This window comes from Rasamsonia emersonii (genome assembly GCF_000968595.1).
Source record: "Rasamsonia emersonii CBS 393.64 chromosome Unknown ctg1118621760094, whole genome shotgun sequence".
NCBI classification, from domain to species: Eukaryota; Fungi; Ascomycota; class Eurotiomycetes; order Eurotiales; family Trichocomaceae; genus Rasamsonia; species Rasamsonia emersonii.
The window spans coordinates 159,430-174,288 of record NW_013563193.1 but is presented as its reverse complement, the minus strand read 5'-3'; the positions used below and the strand labels follow the sequence as shown (position 1 = coordinate 174,288).

The 14,859-nt window shown below is 52.9% G+C and overlaps 2 protein-coding genes across 2 annotated transcripts; both read left to right on the top strand.

Annotated features, from left to right (window-relative positions):
- Positions 1-568: 568 nt before the first annotated feature.
- On the top strand, positions 569-2,790 carry T310_4083 (Sodium/hydrogen exchanger; the record flags this gene model as incomplete). Its single annotated transcript, XM_013473077.1, has 4 exons — positions 569-659; positions 728-861; positions 938-1,463; positions 1,514-2,790. The coding sequence occupies 4 exons, from the start codon at positions 569-571 to the stop codon at positions 2,788-2,790; spliced, it is 2,028 nt and encodes a 675-aa protein (XP_013328531.1).
- Positions 2,791-5,408: 2,618 nt separating this feature from the next.
- Positions 5,409-13,662, top strand: T310_4082 (DNA helicase; the record flags this gene model as incomplete). Its single annotated transcript, XM_013473076.1, has 10 exons — positions 5,409-6,056; positions 6,109-6,463; positions 6,787-6,799; positions 6,940-6,993; positions 7,065-7,143; positions 7,333-7,409; positions 7,570-8,150; positions 8,395-9,520; positions 9,656-13,401; positions 13,469-13,662. 10 exons carry the CDS (start codon positions 5,409-5,411, stop codon positions 13,660-13,662), a joined length of 6,873 nt encoding a protein of 2,290 aa, XP_013328530.1.
- Between the last annotated feature and the right edge of the window lie 1,197 nt (positions 13,663-14,859).

The following is a 14,859-nucleotide window of genomic DNA, read 5'->3' as shown; positions in this document are numbered from 1 at the left end:
GACGCAGGCAGCCGGCCCACCAACCGGCGGGCGTGGAGAGACACCCGGCAACGAGGCCAGATTGACAAGAGTCGGAGAGCGTCGAATCTCATCCAAATCGACCCTACCTGCTTGTTGCTCGCGCGGCCTGACGTTTCCTTCCCTTGGGATTATGTTCGCTATCATCCGGCGCGAGCGTCTCTCAGCTAGAGCCCGTGCGACAGCATCCTCCTTTGTCTGGACCGTGTGGACCTCATAACAATAATGGCCGCCAACCTGGTCAATGACGCCGTTGGCTTTCTTCTGCGTATGTGCTGCTCCAACAGGGATTCTCCCTAATTCCATTTTCGATTACTGACAGACTTTTATTTCTACAGGCAGGGCAGCAGACGCCGGTTCCGACCCCGACGATGGCGGTGCGTGACATCCCCGCTTACTCCCTTTCGTTATCAGCTGCGTCCTATCATGTCAATAGATCCAACCCCATTGATTGATTCGATTGATCCCTGACTCGGTTCTATATGCAGGAGAGATTCCAGAGGCGGGCAAAAGGGAGTTTTTCAGCTCCTGGGCACTGTTCATTCTCATCATGCTGCTGATCTTCGCTCTGTTTACAAGCTATATACTGCAGCAGAGGAAGATCCAGGCGGTGCATGAGACGGTGCTTTCCATCTTCGCAGGTGAGTTGCCGAGCGCTTCCACGACTGTTGCAGATGTAGATGCTCATCACGATGACGATTTGTTTCAGGAATGTTCGTGGGCTTGCTGATCCGATTAAGCGGGGAGTCGCCTATTCAAGACAATGTCACCTTCGACTACCAGTTCTTTTTTAACCTGCTCCTGCCTCCTATTATCCTAGCGTCGGGATACGAACTACATCAGGTAAGTAGTCGCGTGTCTGGAAGGTCTAAAAAAAAAGAAATAAATATGCTGACGAGTTCGGGTTCGGAAATAACAGGCAAATTTCTTCCGGAATATAGGTACCATTCTGACGTTCGCTTTTGCGGGAACTTTTATTTCTGCAATTGTTCTGGGCCTTATTTTATACCTGTGGACGCGGATCCCTCTCGATGGCCTGGACATCTCCTTTGTTGAGGCTATCTCTGTGGGCGCCACTCTATCTGCAACGGATCCGGTCACCGTTCTCGCCATTTTCAACCTGTACAAGGTCGAGCCGAAGCTTTATACCGTCATCTTCGGGGAGTCGATCCTGAATGATGCCATTGCGATCGTCCTGTTCGAGACTGCGCAAAAGTACGCTGAGAATGATGCCGGGTCACTCTCTGTGCTCAACTTCTTCGAGGCCATCGGCCTGTTCCTGCTGGTTTTCCTTGGTAGTATGCTCGTCGGAATCTTTGTCGGCATTGCGACGGCCTTGGGTCTCAAGTACACGCATGTCCGCCGCATGCCAAAGATCGAGAGTTGCTTGATTGTTCTGATTGCCTATTCAAGCTATTTCTTCTCTAACGGCGTCTATCTTTCTGGTTCGTGCCCTACATTGACCTCTGGAATGAGGTGATGCTAACAGCGTTAGGCATCGTGTCACTCCTATTCTGTGGAATTACCCTCAAACACTACGCATACTACAACATGTCGCGGAGGACGCAGCTCACTACCAAGTATCTCTTCCAGGTGCTGGCGCAACTGAGCGAAAACTTCATCTTCATCTATCTGGGACTGGATCTGTTCGTCGAGAGTGAGCTGCAATTCAAGCCTCTCTTCATCATGATTGCTGTTTTTGGCATCTGTGTGGCACGATACCTGTCCGTTTTCCCCTTGTCTAAGGCCGTGAATTGGTTCATCCGATATCGGGCTAGACGTCGTGGCAAGGATGTTGCGGATGAATTACCATTCTCCTATCAGGCTATGTTGTTCTGGGCGGGACTGCGTGGTGCTGTCGGGGTTGCTCTGGCTGCGGGAATGTCGGGCGTGAACGCACCTGCATTGAGAGCCACAGTGCTGGTAGTGGTGGTGCTGACAGTCATCATATTTGGAGGCACCACGGCCCGGATGCTGGACATCCTTGGAATCCGCACGGGAATCGTCGAGGAGGCCGACTCGGATGACGAGTTCGATATCGAGGTCACCCATGGTGGAACCTACTACAAACGAGCCAACAGCACTGGAATCGGATACACGCCCCGTCGCAGCGATTTCACCATTCCGCTGGATAACGTTGCCGACAACGCACAACGATCAGGCCTCGGGAGAACAGACAGCTACTCCAGCGGTAATAACCGCCGGCCGAACCCACCACAATCAGTGAGTCCAGGGATTCCGCCGCGGAAGGCGGCAGCATACAATCATAGAGACCGCCAAGCTCGTCGTGACAAGTCCTCGACACAAACGCTGTTGGGAGGCGGGGCTGGAAGCCGAAGTGACAGCGACCTGGGCAGTGATGATGATATTGCCAACGTCCAGCGTCATGGCCGGAGCGAAGCAGGGAAGGAGGCTACCATGGGTGGCGATGATGAGATCGATGACTTTGACCTGGATGTCGATCCAGTATCGGATGACGACCTGCCTCCAGCAGCACCTTCCGCGACGTCCCGCCTTCGACGTTCTCCGTCTCAGCAACAGCACCTTTCTCCAGCGCAGGTGCCGGGGTCAGCCAGTGTCTCTCCCGCCAGGCGAGCTGCCGAGTCGACACCACAACGGGAGCCTCTTAGTGCGCGGAATGCTCTCCGGGAGTTGTTCTCTGGGGGCCCAACAGGCGACCATGCTGCTTGGTTCCGGCAGTTGGATGAGGACTTCATCAAGCCTAAGCTTTTACTAGACCAGTCGAATCACAAAGGTCCAGGAGCGGTTTGATAGCGTTACTGTTGCTTTTTTTTTATGCTGTTTATGTCTGTTATGTCATGGTATACTCTGTTTGTGATGGGCTATCGATTACTGCGTGGGTTTGTTTGATTTGGCTCTCCTCAGTTGGGAGGAGAATGGGAACGATCTTCATTCGTCTTGTATTTTGTCTTGTCCTACACCTCGGTAGCCAGCTAAAACAATTCACCAGCGGACCGACGGACCGATCATACGGATGGAGCATGGGGCTTGGCGTATAGACAGGCGTGCTTCTTTTTTTTTTCTGTTTTCGTTTCACTCTATTCATCAGAGCAGAAACTCGTTTTCTCTCCAATGAATTGTTCTGGTAGTTAAAGGTACCCGCTGTCTCAGTTGATTGATTGATTTCTTCCAGGCACCGCTGCTCCATGAACAGCTATGTACTGTACTGTAACTGTACTTTGAATGCCAGCAATTGAGGAATACCGCTTTACAAAAATGAATTAAAAAAAATGAAAACAAAAAAGAGGGACTAAACAGAAAATATATTTCCCACCAGTCATTGTTCTGTTTTTACGGTGTTTTCAAGCTGGAGGAGACTACGCAAACATAGGGTGAATTATCATGCATTCCATGACTCGAGTCCATCATTCTTCATTCTTGTCGACCTGTTAGCCCTGATTCTTCCTGGTCTAGATTAAGTACAGTACCCACATGGAAGAATACTAGGTGCATATTCGTCGTTAGTTACATGCATGCAGTCTCAAGTGAAGCTGATGCACTAGCTTACTTCCACGGGCATATGGAAAGTATAATAATAATAATAAAAGTAAAAACCCTGATAAGAAGGGAGGAACGACGAGGAACGATAATGAGGAACGGAACGAGTTATGCGTTGCGTCCGTGCATGATGCCAATAGCAATGATGATTGATACCTGCTCACCTGATGATGTACGGAGTACAGCAAGCTCCCGATAGGCCGTGTGCATTGGGTCTTTTTCCGTGCGCATTAGCCCTCGTCTCCTCTTCGCATGTCGGTCCGTGTTTGTTTGTCTCCTGCAGTAATAATAATAATTCATAGATACGTCAGCAGCAGCGCCCGATTCACTTATAATAGATCCTGCCTTTGACGACGAGAAGAACAACATGCTAGCAGAGCCTCCTGCGCGCTAAGCTGACCTTATTTACTCTCTGATTCCAGCAGGGTACTCCTTCTTCAAGGCATCCAGCTTTTTTGATTCCATCAAGGTCCTTCGTCCCCGCGTTTCACATCTGGCAGATCTCTTGTCAAGACGATTGACATAACCTTGTTGTGTTTTTGTTACAGAATACCATGTATGTACAGACAGAATCCGGGGTCTCCAGTTTTCTCCACCTGTGCGTGTCTAGTCCCCCTACACTTATTACAGTAATTCCGTCTTCTGTCATTTCAGAGCTTGATCACGATGTACTGTATTGTACACACACGCCAGTAATAGGGCATAATGAAGGGTATACTTTCCCGATCCGCATTGTTTTCGGGAACTTGCGGGTGAAATAATAAAAATGAAAGGAAAACCGCATGTATTATTATTCTCTTGAAACTGCTCGCTGGTGGGGGAGACGTCTCAACCAGGGATCCAGTTCCACTCCAGTTCCAGTCCCAGTGCTATCCAGGTTGCGTTATTCCAGGAGGAGGCAGTGTCCCTTTGGTCCGGACGATTGATTATTTGAAGATCCAAAAGCCAGCGTGCGCTCTAACTTTCTTCCCCCACGCCAACCCCGCTTGTAGCTGCAGCGTCCTGGTGGAGAACTGGAGAATGGGATAGGGAATAGAAACCTGGGGTTTTCCTTTCCCCCGTTCCCGCAAACTCAACAACAAACAGCTGTCGACCTGTCGTTGAATCAACATCCTTGACGGAGCGGGGCGGAACATCTCCAGACACTCCATACATGCGTCCGTACGGAGTTCTCCGTACAGAGACTTACTTGCGGGGATCCGGGGAAACTCCGGATTCTGAGGCCTAACGCAAGTCAACTAAGTCGAATACGTCATATCCATCTGTCCGAGAATATTCACTATTCTTGTTTCTTTTTTCTTTTTTTTTTGTCCTGTTTTAGACTTAAACTTCAGAAATGTTGGAAAGAGAGGGGGCGAATATCGCGTCAATTTCCGCTCTTGAGCGATGATCGATTCGAAGCTTCATCATTATTGTCCAGCGGCAGGGCGGGGGGAGGCCATTAATCGCCACGACCCTTGTCGGGCGTATCTCCACTGGCCTCATCCAATTCATCGTTCATTCAATGGATTCTATTATTCTATCTGCTGACGACTAACCTTTCGTCCATCCATCCCACGACATGCAACCTGGACCACGAACGGGTTTCATTCCTTCCCTCCTGATTAGCGCGTCCCCTCCCCTCAACAGCTGGTATCAGTTTACAACCATGTCATATGTCGTTATGTTATTGGCTCTTCCTCCTGTGTTGGATAGACAGACGACGTCTATATAAAGGGGTTGATATTCCTCCCTTGTCCAGGACATCAGAGCAGCATAAACAGCTTTGTCAATCAATCAATTGCTTTTGAAAGACAAGTCTACGATCCTAGTTCACTGATAATTTCTTCTCTTCTTCTTATTCAATTGTTCTACGAAGACAAACAAACACAATGTCTATCCCAGACACTCAGTGGGCGCAAGTTGTCGAGAAGAAAGACACTCTCGTCTACAAGCAGATCCCCGTCCAGAAACCTGGCCCCGATGAGGTCCTGGTGAAGATCAAGTATTCCGGCGTCTGCCACACGGATCTGCACGCCATGAAGGGCGACTGGCCCTTAGCATCCAAATTGCCGCTTGTTGGCGGCCATGAGGGTGCTGGCGTTGTTGTGGCCAAGGGTGACCTGGTTAAAGACATTGAGATTGGTGACTACGCTGGAATCAAATGGCTCAATGGCTCCTGTCTGGCTTGTGAGTTCTGCCGGCGGTCCGAAGAGCCCTTGTGCCCACGCGCTTTACTCTCTGGGTATACCGTCGACGGGACTTTCCAGCAATATGCGGTTGCCAAGGCAGCACATGTCTCCAAGATTCCCAAGAATGTGCCCCTTGATGCTGTTGCCCCCGTTCTGTGTGCTGGTATCACTGTCTACAAAGGCCTGAAGGAGGCAGGCGCCCGGCCAGGCGAGACAGTCGCCATTGTCGGTGCTGGCGGTGGTCTTGGGTCCCTCGCTCAGCAGTATGCCAAGGCGATGGGGCTCCGAGTCATCGCCATCGACGGCGGTGATGAGAAGAAGGCCTTGTGCGAGCAGCTCGGAGCCGAAGTAAGTAGCCTCGTTTAACAATTTAAAGAGCTGCAGCTGACCAGTGACTCAGGCCTATGTCGACTTTACCAAGAGCAAGGATCTGGTCAAGGACGTGCAGGCCGCCACCCCAGACGGACTTGGTCCGCACGCCGTCCTGCTCGTGGCCGTCGCTGAACTGCCCTTCCAGCAAGCCTCCAGCTACGTCCGGCCGCGTGGAACGATTGTGGCCATCGGCCTCCCGGCGAATGCATACCTCAAGGCGCCCGTCTTCGATACAGTGGTCAAGATGGTCACCATCAAGGGTAGCTATGTGGGCAACCGACAGGACGGCGACGAGGCGATTGACTTCTTTGCGCGCGGTCTGATCAAGACTCCGTACAAGGTGGTGCCGTTGTCCGAACTGGGCAAGGTTTATGAATTGATGGGTTAGTTGCCTTCAGGACAGAAATTCGGAGAGGGTGCAGGCTGACGACTTCACAGAACAAGGCAAGGTTACCGGGCGCTACGTTCTCCAGATTCCTGATTAAGTGGACGAATTGATCGGTTGAATTATGACGTGACGACTCACCAACGCCCAACATAGAGCTTGGCAGCTGGCTGAAGACTCGATATGATTGCGTAATTGATGATACCAATCTCTTCTCTTGTATGTAGTGTAGGAGATATTGAAGGTTAGCGAGCGAATGAGTATATAAATCTGGACAGTTTGATCTATTGTTCTGCTCGTCGTCAGTTCATTAATTGCTAGTGTTCTCGCACGAGTAAGTGAATGGAACAGCTTGTGCAAAGACAGAAAACCGTGGAAAGAGAATCTTGGCATCGAGAGTGACAGTGAATGAGACCGCTGAAAGCGACTATTGTTAAAAACGCTCACAAATAGTAATAAATCGACTTTTCTTAGATATCCACTGGCTGAGGAAGTGACCTCGAAGGTGAATGTCGACGTACAACAATGGTAATGAAAATAATAGAAAAAGAAAAGCAATTGTGGATAGGAAAATAACGCCCGGTATTAATTCTCGTTAGTTCATCCCTGGTACTTAGGTCGGTGGTGGGCAGGAAAGACTGTAAGGCGAACGAAGACGCCCGAACCGCTCCGGACCGGGTTGGTTGGTTGGTTGGGTTTTGATGTCATGGATCGTTATGATTAGCGAGCGAGTTTCGCGCGTCACGAATCGAATCGATCCGGGCACCAGCGGGCGTTATCGAGCGAACAGCAGGAAGACTGACGGAAATCGACACAGGTATAATAAATAAACAATAACCCACGAGAAGAATTAATATACCTCCGTAGGTATGGACCGTCCCTCATATCAAGAGAATAGACAGCTGCCGCGCGACAAAGAACGCCCGAGAAGGAAAGGCGCCACGGTACGCGGCTCGTCACAGGTAATAATACAAGCGCGGTGACAGCCACCGACAGTCCGGAGAATGTGAAGACGAGGCCCAGACTCGGGCAGAACAATACGATAGAGGCTCTTGACCTTTTCATAATGTGCAAGGGGATAATAGGAATATGAATGGAAGCTAGGCTAGAGATATCAGCTCTCGAACAATGCCCTGCTGGCCATTGTTCGCCGGGAATGGACGGGTCGCTGGACGATAGATGCGCAGCAGCTCCTGGCGATCGCCTCGAAGCGCAGCAGACGGTCACGGCGGTCAGCGTAATACCGATACAGGCCCGTGGCGGCGGGACGAGATCGCCCGGGGACAGCGAAACAATGCCAATCGCCCAGGTCAGTTACCCGCGCTGCGAGTTCGTCCTGCAAAGGGGAAAAATGGAAAAGAGGCTCAGGCTCAGGCTCACGCAACAAACACCGCTTCGTTCCATGAAGCCGCTCTCCACCACCATCCCATCTCCCGCCACGTCGCTCCCTCTGCTTTTTCCTCTCCCTCTCCCTCTTTCCATCCCCATCCCCCATCCTCTCCACCACCTTCCATCCGCTGCATCATCCCAACATCGCTCTGCGCCCTCGCTACTGCTGTATCGCCGCTCCATCCGCGGCGCCGCCTGTCCCCCGGCACCGTGTCTGGTCGCTTCCACACACGCCCGGTCGCCCTTCTATGCCAGGCCTGTGAGGACGCGAAAAAAAATCTCCAACCGACCGCGAGGTCCGTCCTTCCTTCACGTCTCAACTTGAACAGGTACAGTACATCACCTCATCTCTCTGCTTCGCTCTTTTACCCGTCTCGACAGATAGATCTCCATCTATCGACTCCCAGGAGCTCCCCCTACGGCCTTTGGCACGATCCTCCACATCTCTCTCACGACCTCGAGACCTGAAATTGGCAACTAACGTCTCTGTGCTCTATTAGGATCCTATGGCAGTTTATCGTCCTCAGTGACCTGGACTAGACCTCCTCTTGACGACGCCACGCCATCGCTCGTGTCCGGCAGACGCGTCCTCAATCATGACGGGGGCTCCACCATACGGGGTGCACTCCCCAAACCAACAACCGCCGTACACCGCGTACTCGCCCCAGTCCAAGAATCGTCCTTACTACCCGAACAATGAACAGTATCAGCAGCATCAGCAGCACCCTCCCGAAACATCCCAGACCTTTCCTCCCCCATCATCCTTCTCTCGCAGCCCGCATTTTGGCCACCAGCCCTCTCCTCTACCCACAACCCTTCCCCCGCTGAACGGCAGCGCTCCTCCTCACTCGGACGCTTCGTCTCAGTACCAGACGCAACATTCGTCGTCTGGCACGCCGAATTTCCCCCTTCCACGGCCTTATTCCAGCTCCGTCATGCCGGGCACCACTGCTGCTCCCTATGGTCAGCCGACTACGTCTCACGCCCACCCCTCCAGCCGCCCTGATACGCTGTCGCAGTCTCCAAAGAAGGAGCCGGAGACTTCCTTCAACGGCCGCGGGAATGGGGCAGGATTCTCATCCCACTCGCCCATGATGCGTGAGCCGCGGCCACCATCGCCTAAGGAATCGGTACGTGTTTCTGACTCCTTTCTTTCGCCGTCTGTCCAACTGACTGACGATAATCGACAGAAGCCTGCCAGAGCCGCCGATCCCATGTCGTTCGCCAGCATCCTCTCAGAGCCAGCTGGAGATCCCTCTCCCCGGCGGCCTTCTCCTCCACCTCCACCCGCTCCTGTGAATAACCACAAGGAACCTGAGCCGGCTCCGGTGGCAGCGCTCCCACGCCTGGAGAAGAAACCTAGCATCGAAAAGCGACGTCGCACGCTCGATCCTCCACCCGCACTCGAGAATGCTCCTCCACAACAATCCTTTGCCAATGGCACTATGGAGCCGGGCAAGCCGCCAGTCCAGCCTCGTGTTGTGAAACCCCGACGGACCCTAACGGAACGGGACTTGGAAACTATCAACAGGATCGTCGCTGAAATAGATAAGGCAGAAAAGAGCGATGTGGAGGAACCTGGCTTCGAGCAGGAATGGGAGCGTTACGTCATGAAAGGCAGGAAACGGGCCTTGGAGGCGGAAAGGTTGGAAGCAAAAGGCGCAAGGTACGTTGCTGAGTCTAATCCCCCTTTTCTGTGAGCATGTCAACTAACCAGGATATAGCGTCGTCGACATGATTTCCTCACCCAGTTGGCCAAGACCTTTGAGAAGGGGGCTATCGCTGGAGCCGAGCGGTTCAGGGCCGTGCACGAGGCCGCAGCGATCGCGGACGTTCACCGAAAGGAGATCCAGGATGAAAAGGAACGCAAAAAGGACATGCAACGGAAGCGTCGCCGTGAGAATACCGTGCGTCTGGAGACTCAAAAGAAGCTTGAAGCAGAGCGGAAAGCGAACAGGACTTCGGACCTTGCTGAGAGGGAGAAATTTCTACGCGAGGCCGAGAAGGCTCAGAAGAAAATCAGGGGAGTCAAGAGAGCTCTGGAAAGAGGCAATGCACCCGAAGAGATCAGCGAAGTCACGCCTCTGGCACCTAACATGGAGGGCGGCACCACCAGCTCATTTCATATTGGCAGGGGAACATCGCCTCCAGCCAAGAAGAAGTCGGCTCGTGGTGGTCCCGTCACCCGGCCCAAGAAGTCCAAGGAGAAGAAGCAAGCTGAGAAGGATGCAGCCGAGGCAGCATATGCTGCAATGGAGAGGGAGGAGCTCGTGCCAATAGCACCCAAGGAAGATCCTCGCCGAGAATCCCTCAAGAAAGAGGGCAAGGTTGCGCGTTCAAAGGAGCCCACGCCTTCTCCGCTCTCCGCTTACGAGACCAAAGGCTACAACCAGATCTACGAACAGATCTGGCGGGATATCGCACGCAAGGATATTCCCAAAGTCTACCGGATTAAGGCTCTCTCGCTCAGCACCCGTCAGGAGAATCTTCGCAAGACTGCTCAGCTCGCCAGCAAGCAGTCTCGCAAATGGCAGGAGCGCACTAACAAGAGCATGAAAGACACTCAGGCCCGCGCCAAGCGGACGATGCGGGAGATGATGTCCTTCTGGAAGAGGAACGAACGTGAGGAGCGAGACCTCCGCCGTCTGGCCGAGAAGCAGGAGCTTGAAGCCGCCAAGAAGGCCGAAGCCGATCGCGAAGCCAACCGTCAGCGGCGGAAGCTTAACTTCCTTATCTCCCAGACCGAGCTGTACTCGCACTTCATTGGTCGCAAGATCAAGACCGCCCAAGTCCAAGGTACCCAGGATGCCACCGTGGAGACGACTGGCGAGACGGTGCAGCCCGGGAAACCCGAGGACCATACTATCAATCTTCCTGATAGCGTCGCCGATCCGGGCACCAAAGTCACCAACTTTAATGAACTGGATTTCGATGCAGAGGATGACACTGAGCTCCGCAAAGCCGCCATGGCCAGCGCTCAGAATGCCGTCCAAGAGGCGCAGGCCCGGGCGCGCGCGTTCAACAACGAAGAGAACAAGATGGCTGCGTTCGACGAGGGCGAGATGAACTTCCAGAATCCTAGCAGCTTGGGTGACATTGAAATCTCGCAACCGAAGATGCTTACGGCTCAGCTGAAGGAGTATCAGCTGAAAGGCCTCAACTGGCTAGTCAATTTGTATGAGCAAGGCATCAACGGTATCCTCGCCGATGAGATGGGTCTTGGAAAGACTCTTCAGTCCATCTCGGTCATGGCCTACCTGGCAGAGGTCCACAACATCTGGGGTCCATTCCTGGTCATTGCACCCGCATCCACGCTGCACAACTGGCAGCAGGAGATCAGTCGTTTCGTTCCCGACATCAAGGTGTTGCCGTACTGGGGTTCGGCTAAAGACCGTAAGATTCTCCGCAAGTTTTGGGACCGCAAGCATATCACCTACACCAGGGAATCCGAGTTCCATGTCTTGGTGACCTCATACCAGCTCGTCGTCCTGGATGCCCAATACTTCCAGAAGGTGAAGTGGCAATATATGATTCTGGACGAGGCTCAGGCGATCAAGTCCTCACAGAGTTCACGTTGGAAGAGCCTTTTGCAATTCCATTGCCGGAACCGACTCTTGCTTACGGGTACCCCGATTCAGAACAACATGCAGGAACTATGGGCCCTGCTTCATTTCATCATGCCTACTCTGTTCGACTCGCATGACGAGTTCAGCGAGTGGTTCTCCAAGGATATCGAATCTCACGCCCAGAGCAATACCAAACTGAACGAGGACCAGCTCAAACGGTTGCACATGATTCTCAAGCCGTTCATGCTTCGCCGTATTAAGAAACATGTCCAGCAAGAATTGGGAGACAAGGTCGAAAAGGATGTCTTCTGTGATCTGTCCTACCGTCAGCGCGCGTACTATACTATGCTCCGAAACCGTGTCAGTATCATGGATCTCATCGAGAAGGCGGCCGTCGGCGACGAGACGGATAGCACTACCCTGATGAACCTGGTGATGCAATTCCGCAAGGTTTGCAACCATCCGGATCTGTTTGAGAGAGCCGAGGTGCGATCGCCACTGTCTGTCGCGCACTTTGCGGAGACGGCGTCCTTCCTACGCGAGGGTCAGGATCTTGACATTCGCTACTCGACACGCAATCTGATTGAATATGAGCTCCCGCGCTGGCTGTGCAGTGATGGCGGACGTCTCGACGTCGCGGGGCCGAATAACCCGCAGGCTGGTTTCCGTGGCAAATATCTCTCTCATCTGATGAATATCTGGACGCCGGAGAATATCAAGCAGAGTATCGAAGAGGATCAAGCATTCTCTTTCCTGCGGTTTGTGGACACATCCATCGGTGAGGCCTACGAAACATCCCACCTGGGCGTCTTTGAGCGGGCTGCTCGTCGGCGAGGCCAGACGAATCGCCTATCTCGCCTGAATGTGGTCTACGACAAGGACGACGATGACGATGCTAATTCTGTGCTGCCGCACTGTCTGTTCAACATCGTCGATCGCAATGACCGCCAGGCGGTCCGGGAGGTGGCCACCGAAGGATATATGCGCGAGCTCATGAATGTATCGCAGGCAACCTATGATCGGGAGGGCTTTGGTATTATTGAGCCTTGCGCCAGCCCGGCGGCGTCGGCTCCGCCGATCACCATCTCTTGTTCAGGACAGGCTGCCATCAAGGAGATGCAGGACACTATCTTCAACGTTCCCCTTCGCCATGCGCTCTTTGGCGTGCCCAGCCGAAAGATGGAAGAGCAGATCGTGGAACAGAAGCTGGATCCGGCTCCCTACTCTCATCCTCCTATGCTCCCGCCCCCCATTTCCTACAAGGCCCGGTATACGAAGATCGAGATGCCTTCGATGAGACGGTTCGTGACGGACTCGGGCAAACTGGCAAAGCTGGACGAACTTTTGCGCGAGCTCAAGAACGGCGGGCACCGGGTGCTCCTCTACTTCCAGATGACGCGCATGATCGACCTGATGGAGGAGTATCTCACCTACCGCAACTACAAGTACTGTCGTCTGGATGGAAGCACCAAACTGGAGGATCGTCGCGATACCGTGGCCGACTTCCAGCAACGTCCCGAGATCTTCGTCTTCTTGCTGTCAACCCGTGCGGGTGGTCTCGGTATCAACCTGACGGCCGCAGACACGGTCATCTTCTACGACTCGGACTGGAACCCTACCATCGATTCGCAGGCCATGGACCGAGCACACCGTCTGGGTCAGACAAAGCAGGTTACGGTGTACCGCCTCATCACCCGCGGAACCATCGAAGAGCGGATCCGCAAGCGGGCCTTGCAGAAAGAAGAAGTGCAGCGCGTCGTCATTTCGGGCGGAGCTGCTGGCGGAGTCGACTTCAACACTCGCTACCGGGAGAACCGGACCAAGGACATTGCCATGTGGCTCGCCGACGACGAGCAGGCGGAGATCCTCGAGCAGAAAGAACGAGAAGCTCTGGAGCGCGGTGAGGACTTTGGTGCCAAGAAGGGTAAGAAGTCGCAAACGAAGAAGAATAATATTACGCTTGATGATATGTATCATGAAGGTATGTCACTATAAACCCCAAGATATTTATCCACTAGTTTACTGACTGCTTTTTTCTTACTCTGCAGGCGAAGGGCACTTTGATGATATCAGCTCGAAACCGTCAGGTGCAGCGACGCCACTCTCGGACAACATCGGCTCGTCTGGAACGGGAAAGCGACGCGGGCGCGGGACCGCCAAAGGCCCGTCCAAGAGAGCCAAAACCACCAAAGAGCGGTTGCGGCTGATCGATGGCGATAATGATGTGCCGATGGATGAGTAGAGTGTGACGATCGCCTCTGTTCGTTTGTCAACGCATGGTTATGTCTGTGGCAGCTTATGGCTGGCCGTGTAATTCCATACATGTGACGGATGAAAGGGTTGAACAGATCATTTTAGACTTTTTTTTATTTCGAGTCAACATTTGACAAGGTTAAAAGCAACTACGCCGGCCGAACGTGGAGTTCAGGTGGAAAGTTGCAGAGGGCAGGGCGGGATAGACATGGAGTCATGTGGTTTTTCTCATTCTGAGCTTTGTGAGCGCGAATGGTGTTTCCATCTCGGATATTCTCTTTTACTTTTAATCTTCTTTTTGGTCTCGGTCCAGGAATCGGGTGAGTGATGGTTTCAGGGCCATTTGTACCATTATTATTACTGTTATCATTCTGCTTGTGATTTTGCTTGTGGTTACTAGTTAACTGTCGGAGTCTGCTATTCTGTCTGTCTTCTTTCTACATGGTGTCTTTTTACCTGGCATACTTGTTTGTTCCATACACGAAACCCAAAAGAAAAGAACGTTTCAGTGGCTTATGCAGGTTGGCTGGCTGGATGATGTACCTACCATAGACAGACAGGCTCAGAAAATAGCAAAAAAGGGAATGGGTTTTCTCTGCTGCCCGCGTGCGGAATGCTTCCCTCGTCTCGATGACTGCCATGACTGCTATTGCCTCTGTTCCGATTGGGCGTGCCTGCGGCGTGCATTCGAGAACGGCCTGCTTACGTAGGAGCGATGCAGCAGCCATCCCGATCGATGCGATGCTGAGTCATCGCGCGTGGTAGGGCGTGTGGGGTAAGACGATCAGGCTCTGTTCCGGCTGTTCCTGCCAATCAGACGCGCCGCGAATAAGCAGTCCTCTCCCGTTGGTTGGCCCGTTTCGAGAATCCTCGGCGGTCGTTTTCCCACCTCGTGTCGGATAGCGATAACGGGGGAGCAGACATCTGGGGATGATGAGGAGACATCTTGCTTCTGTAGCCGAGGTAATATTGAATTCTTTATAGACAGCTCGACGATAAGGCCGTCATTCACTGCGCCGTCAGTCTGCGTGTGGCACAGCGCTGTGGGGTCCGCAGAGTGTAACGGATCGTGTCTCGGCCACCGAGTCCGCCCGGATCGTCGCCTCCGGCCTCACTCGTCCTTCCTCTGTCCTCTTTCCTCTCTCCTACTACCGCTCTTCCTCTGTCCAGCCCTGACACACACTGT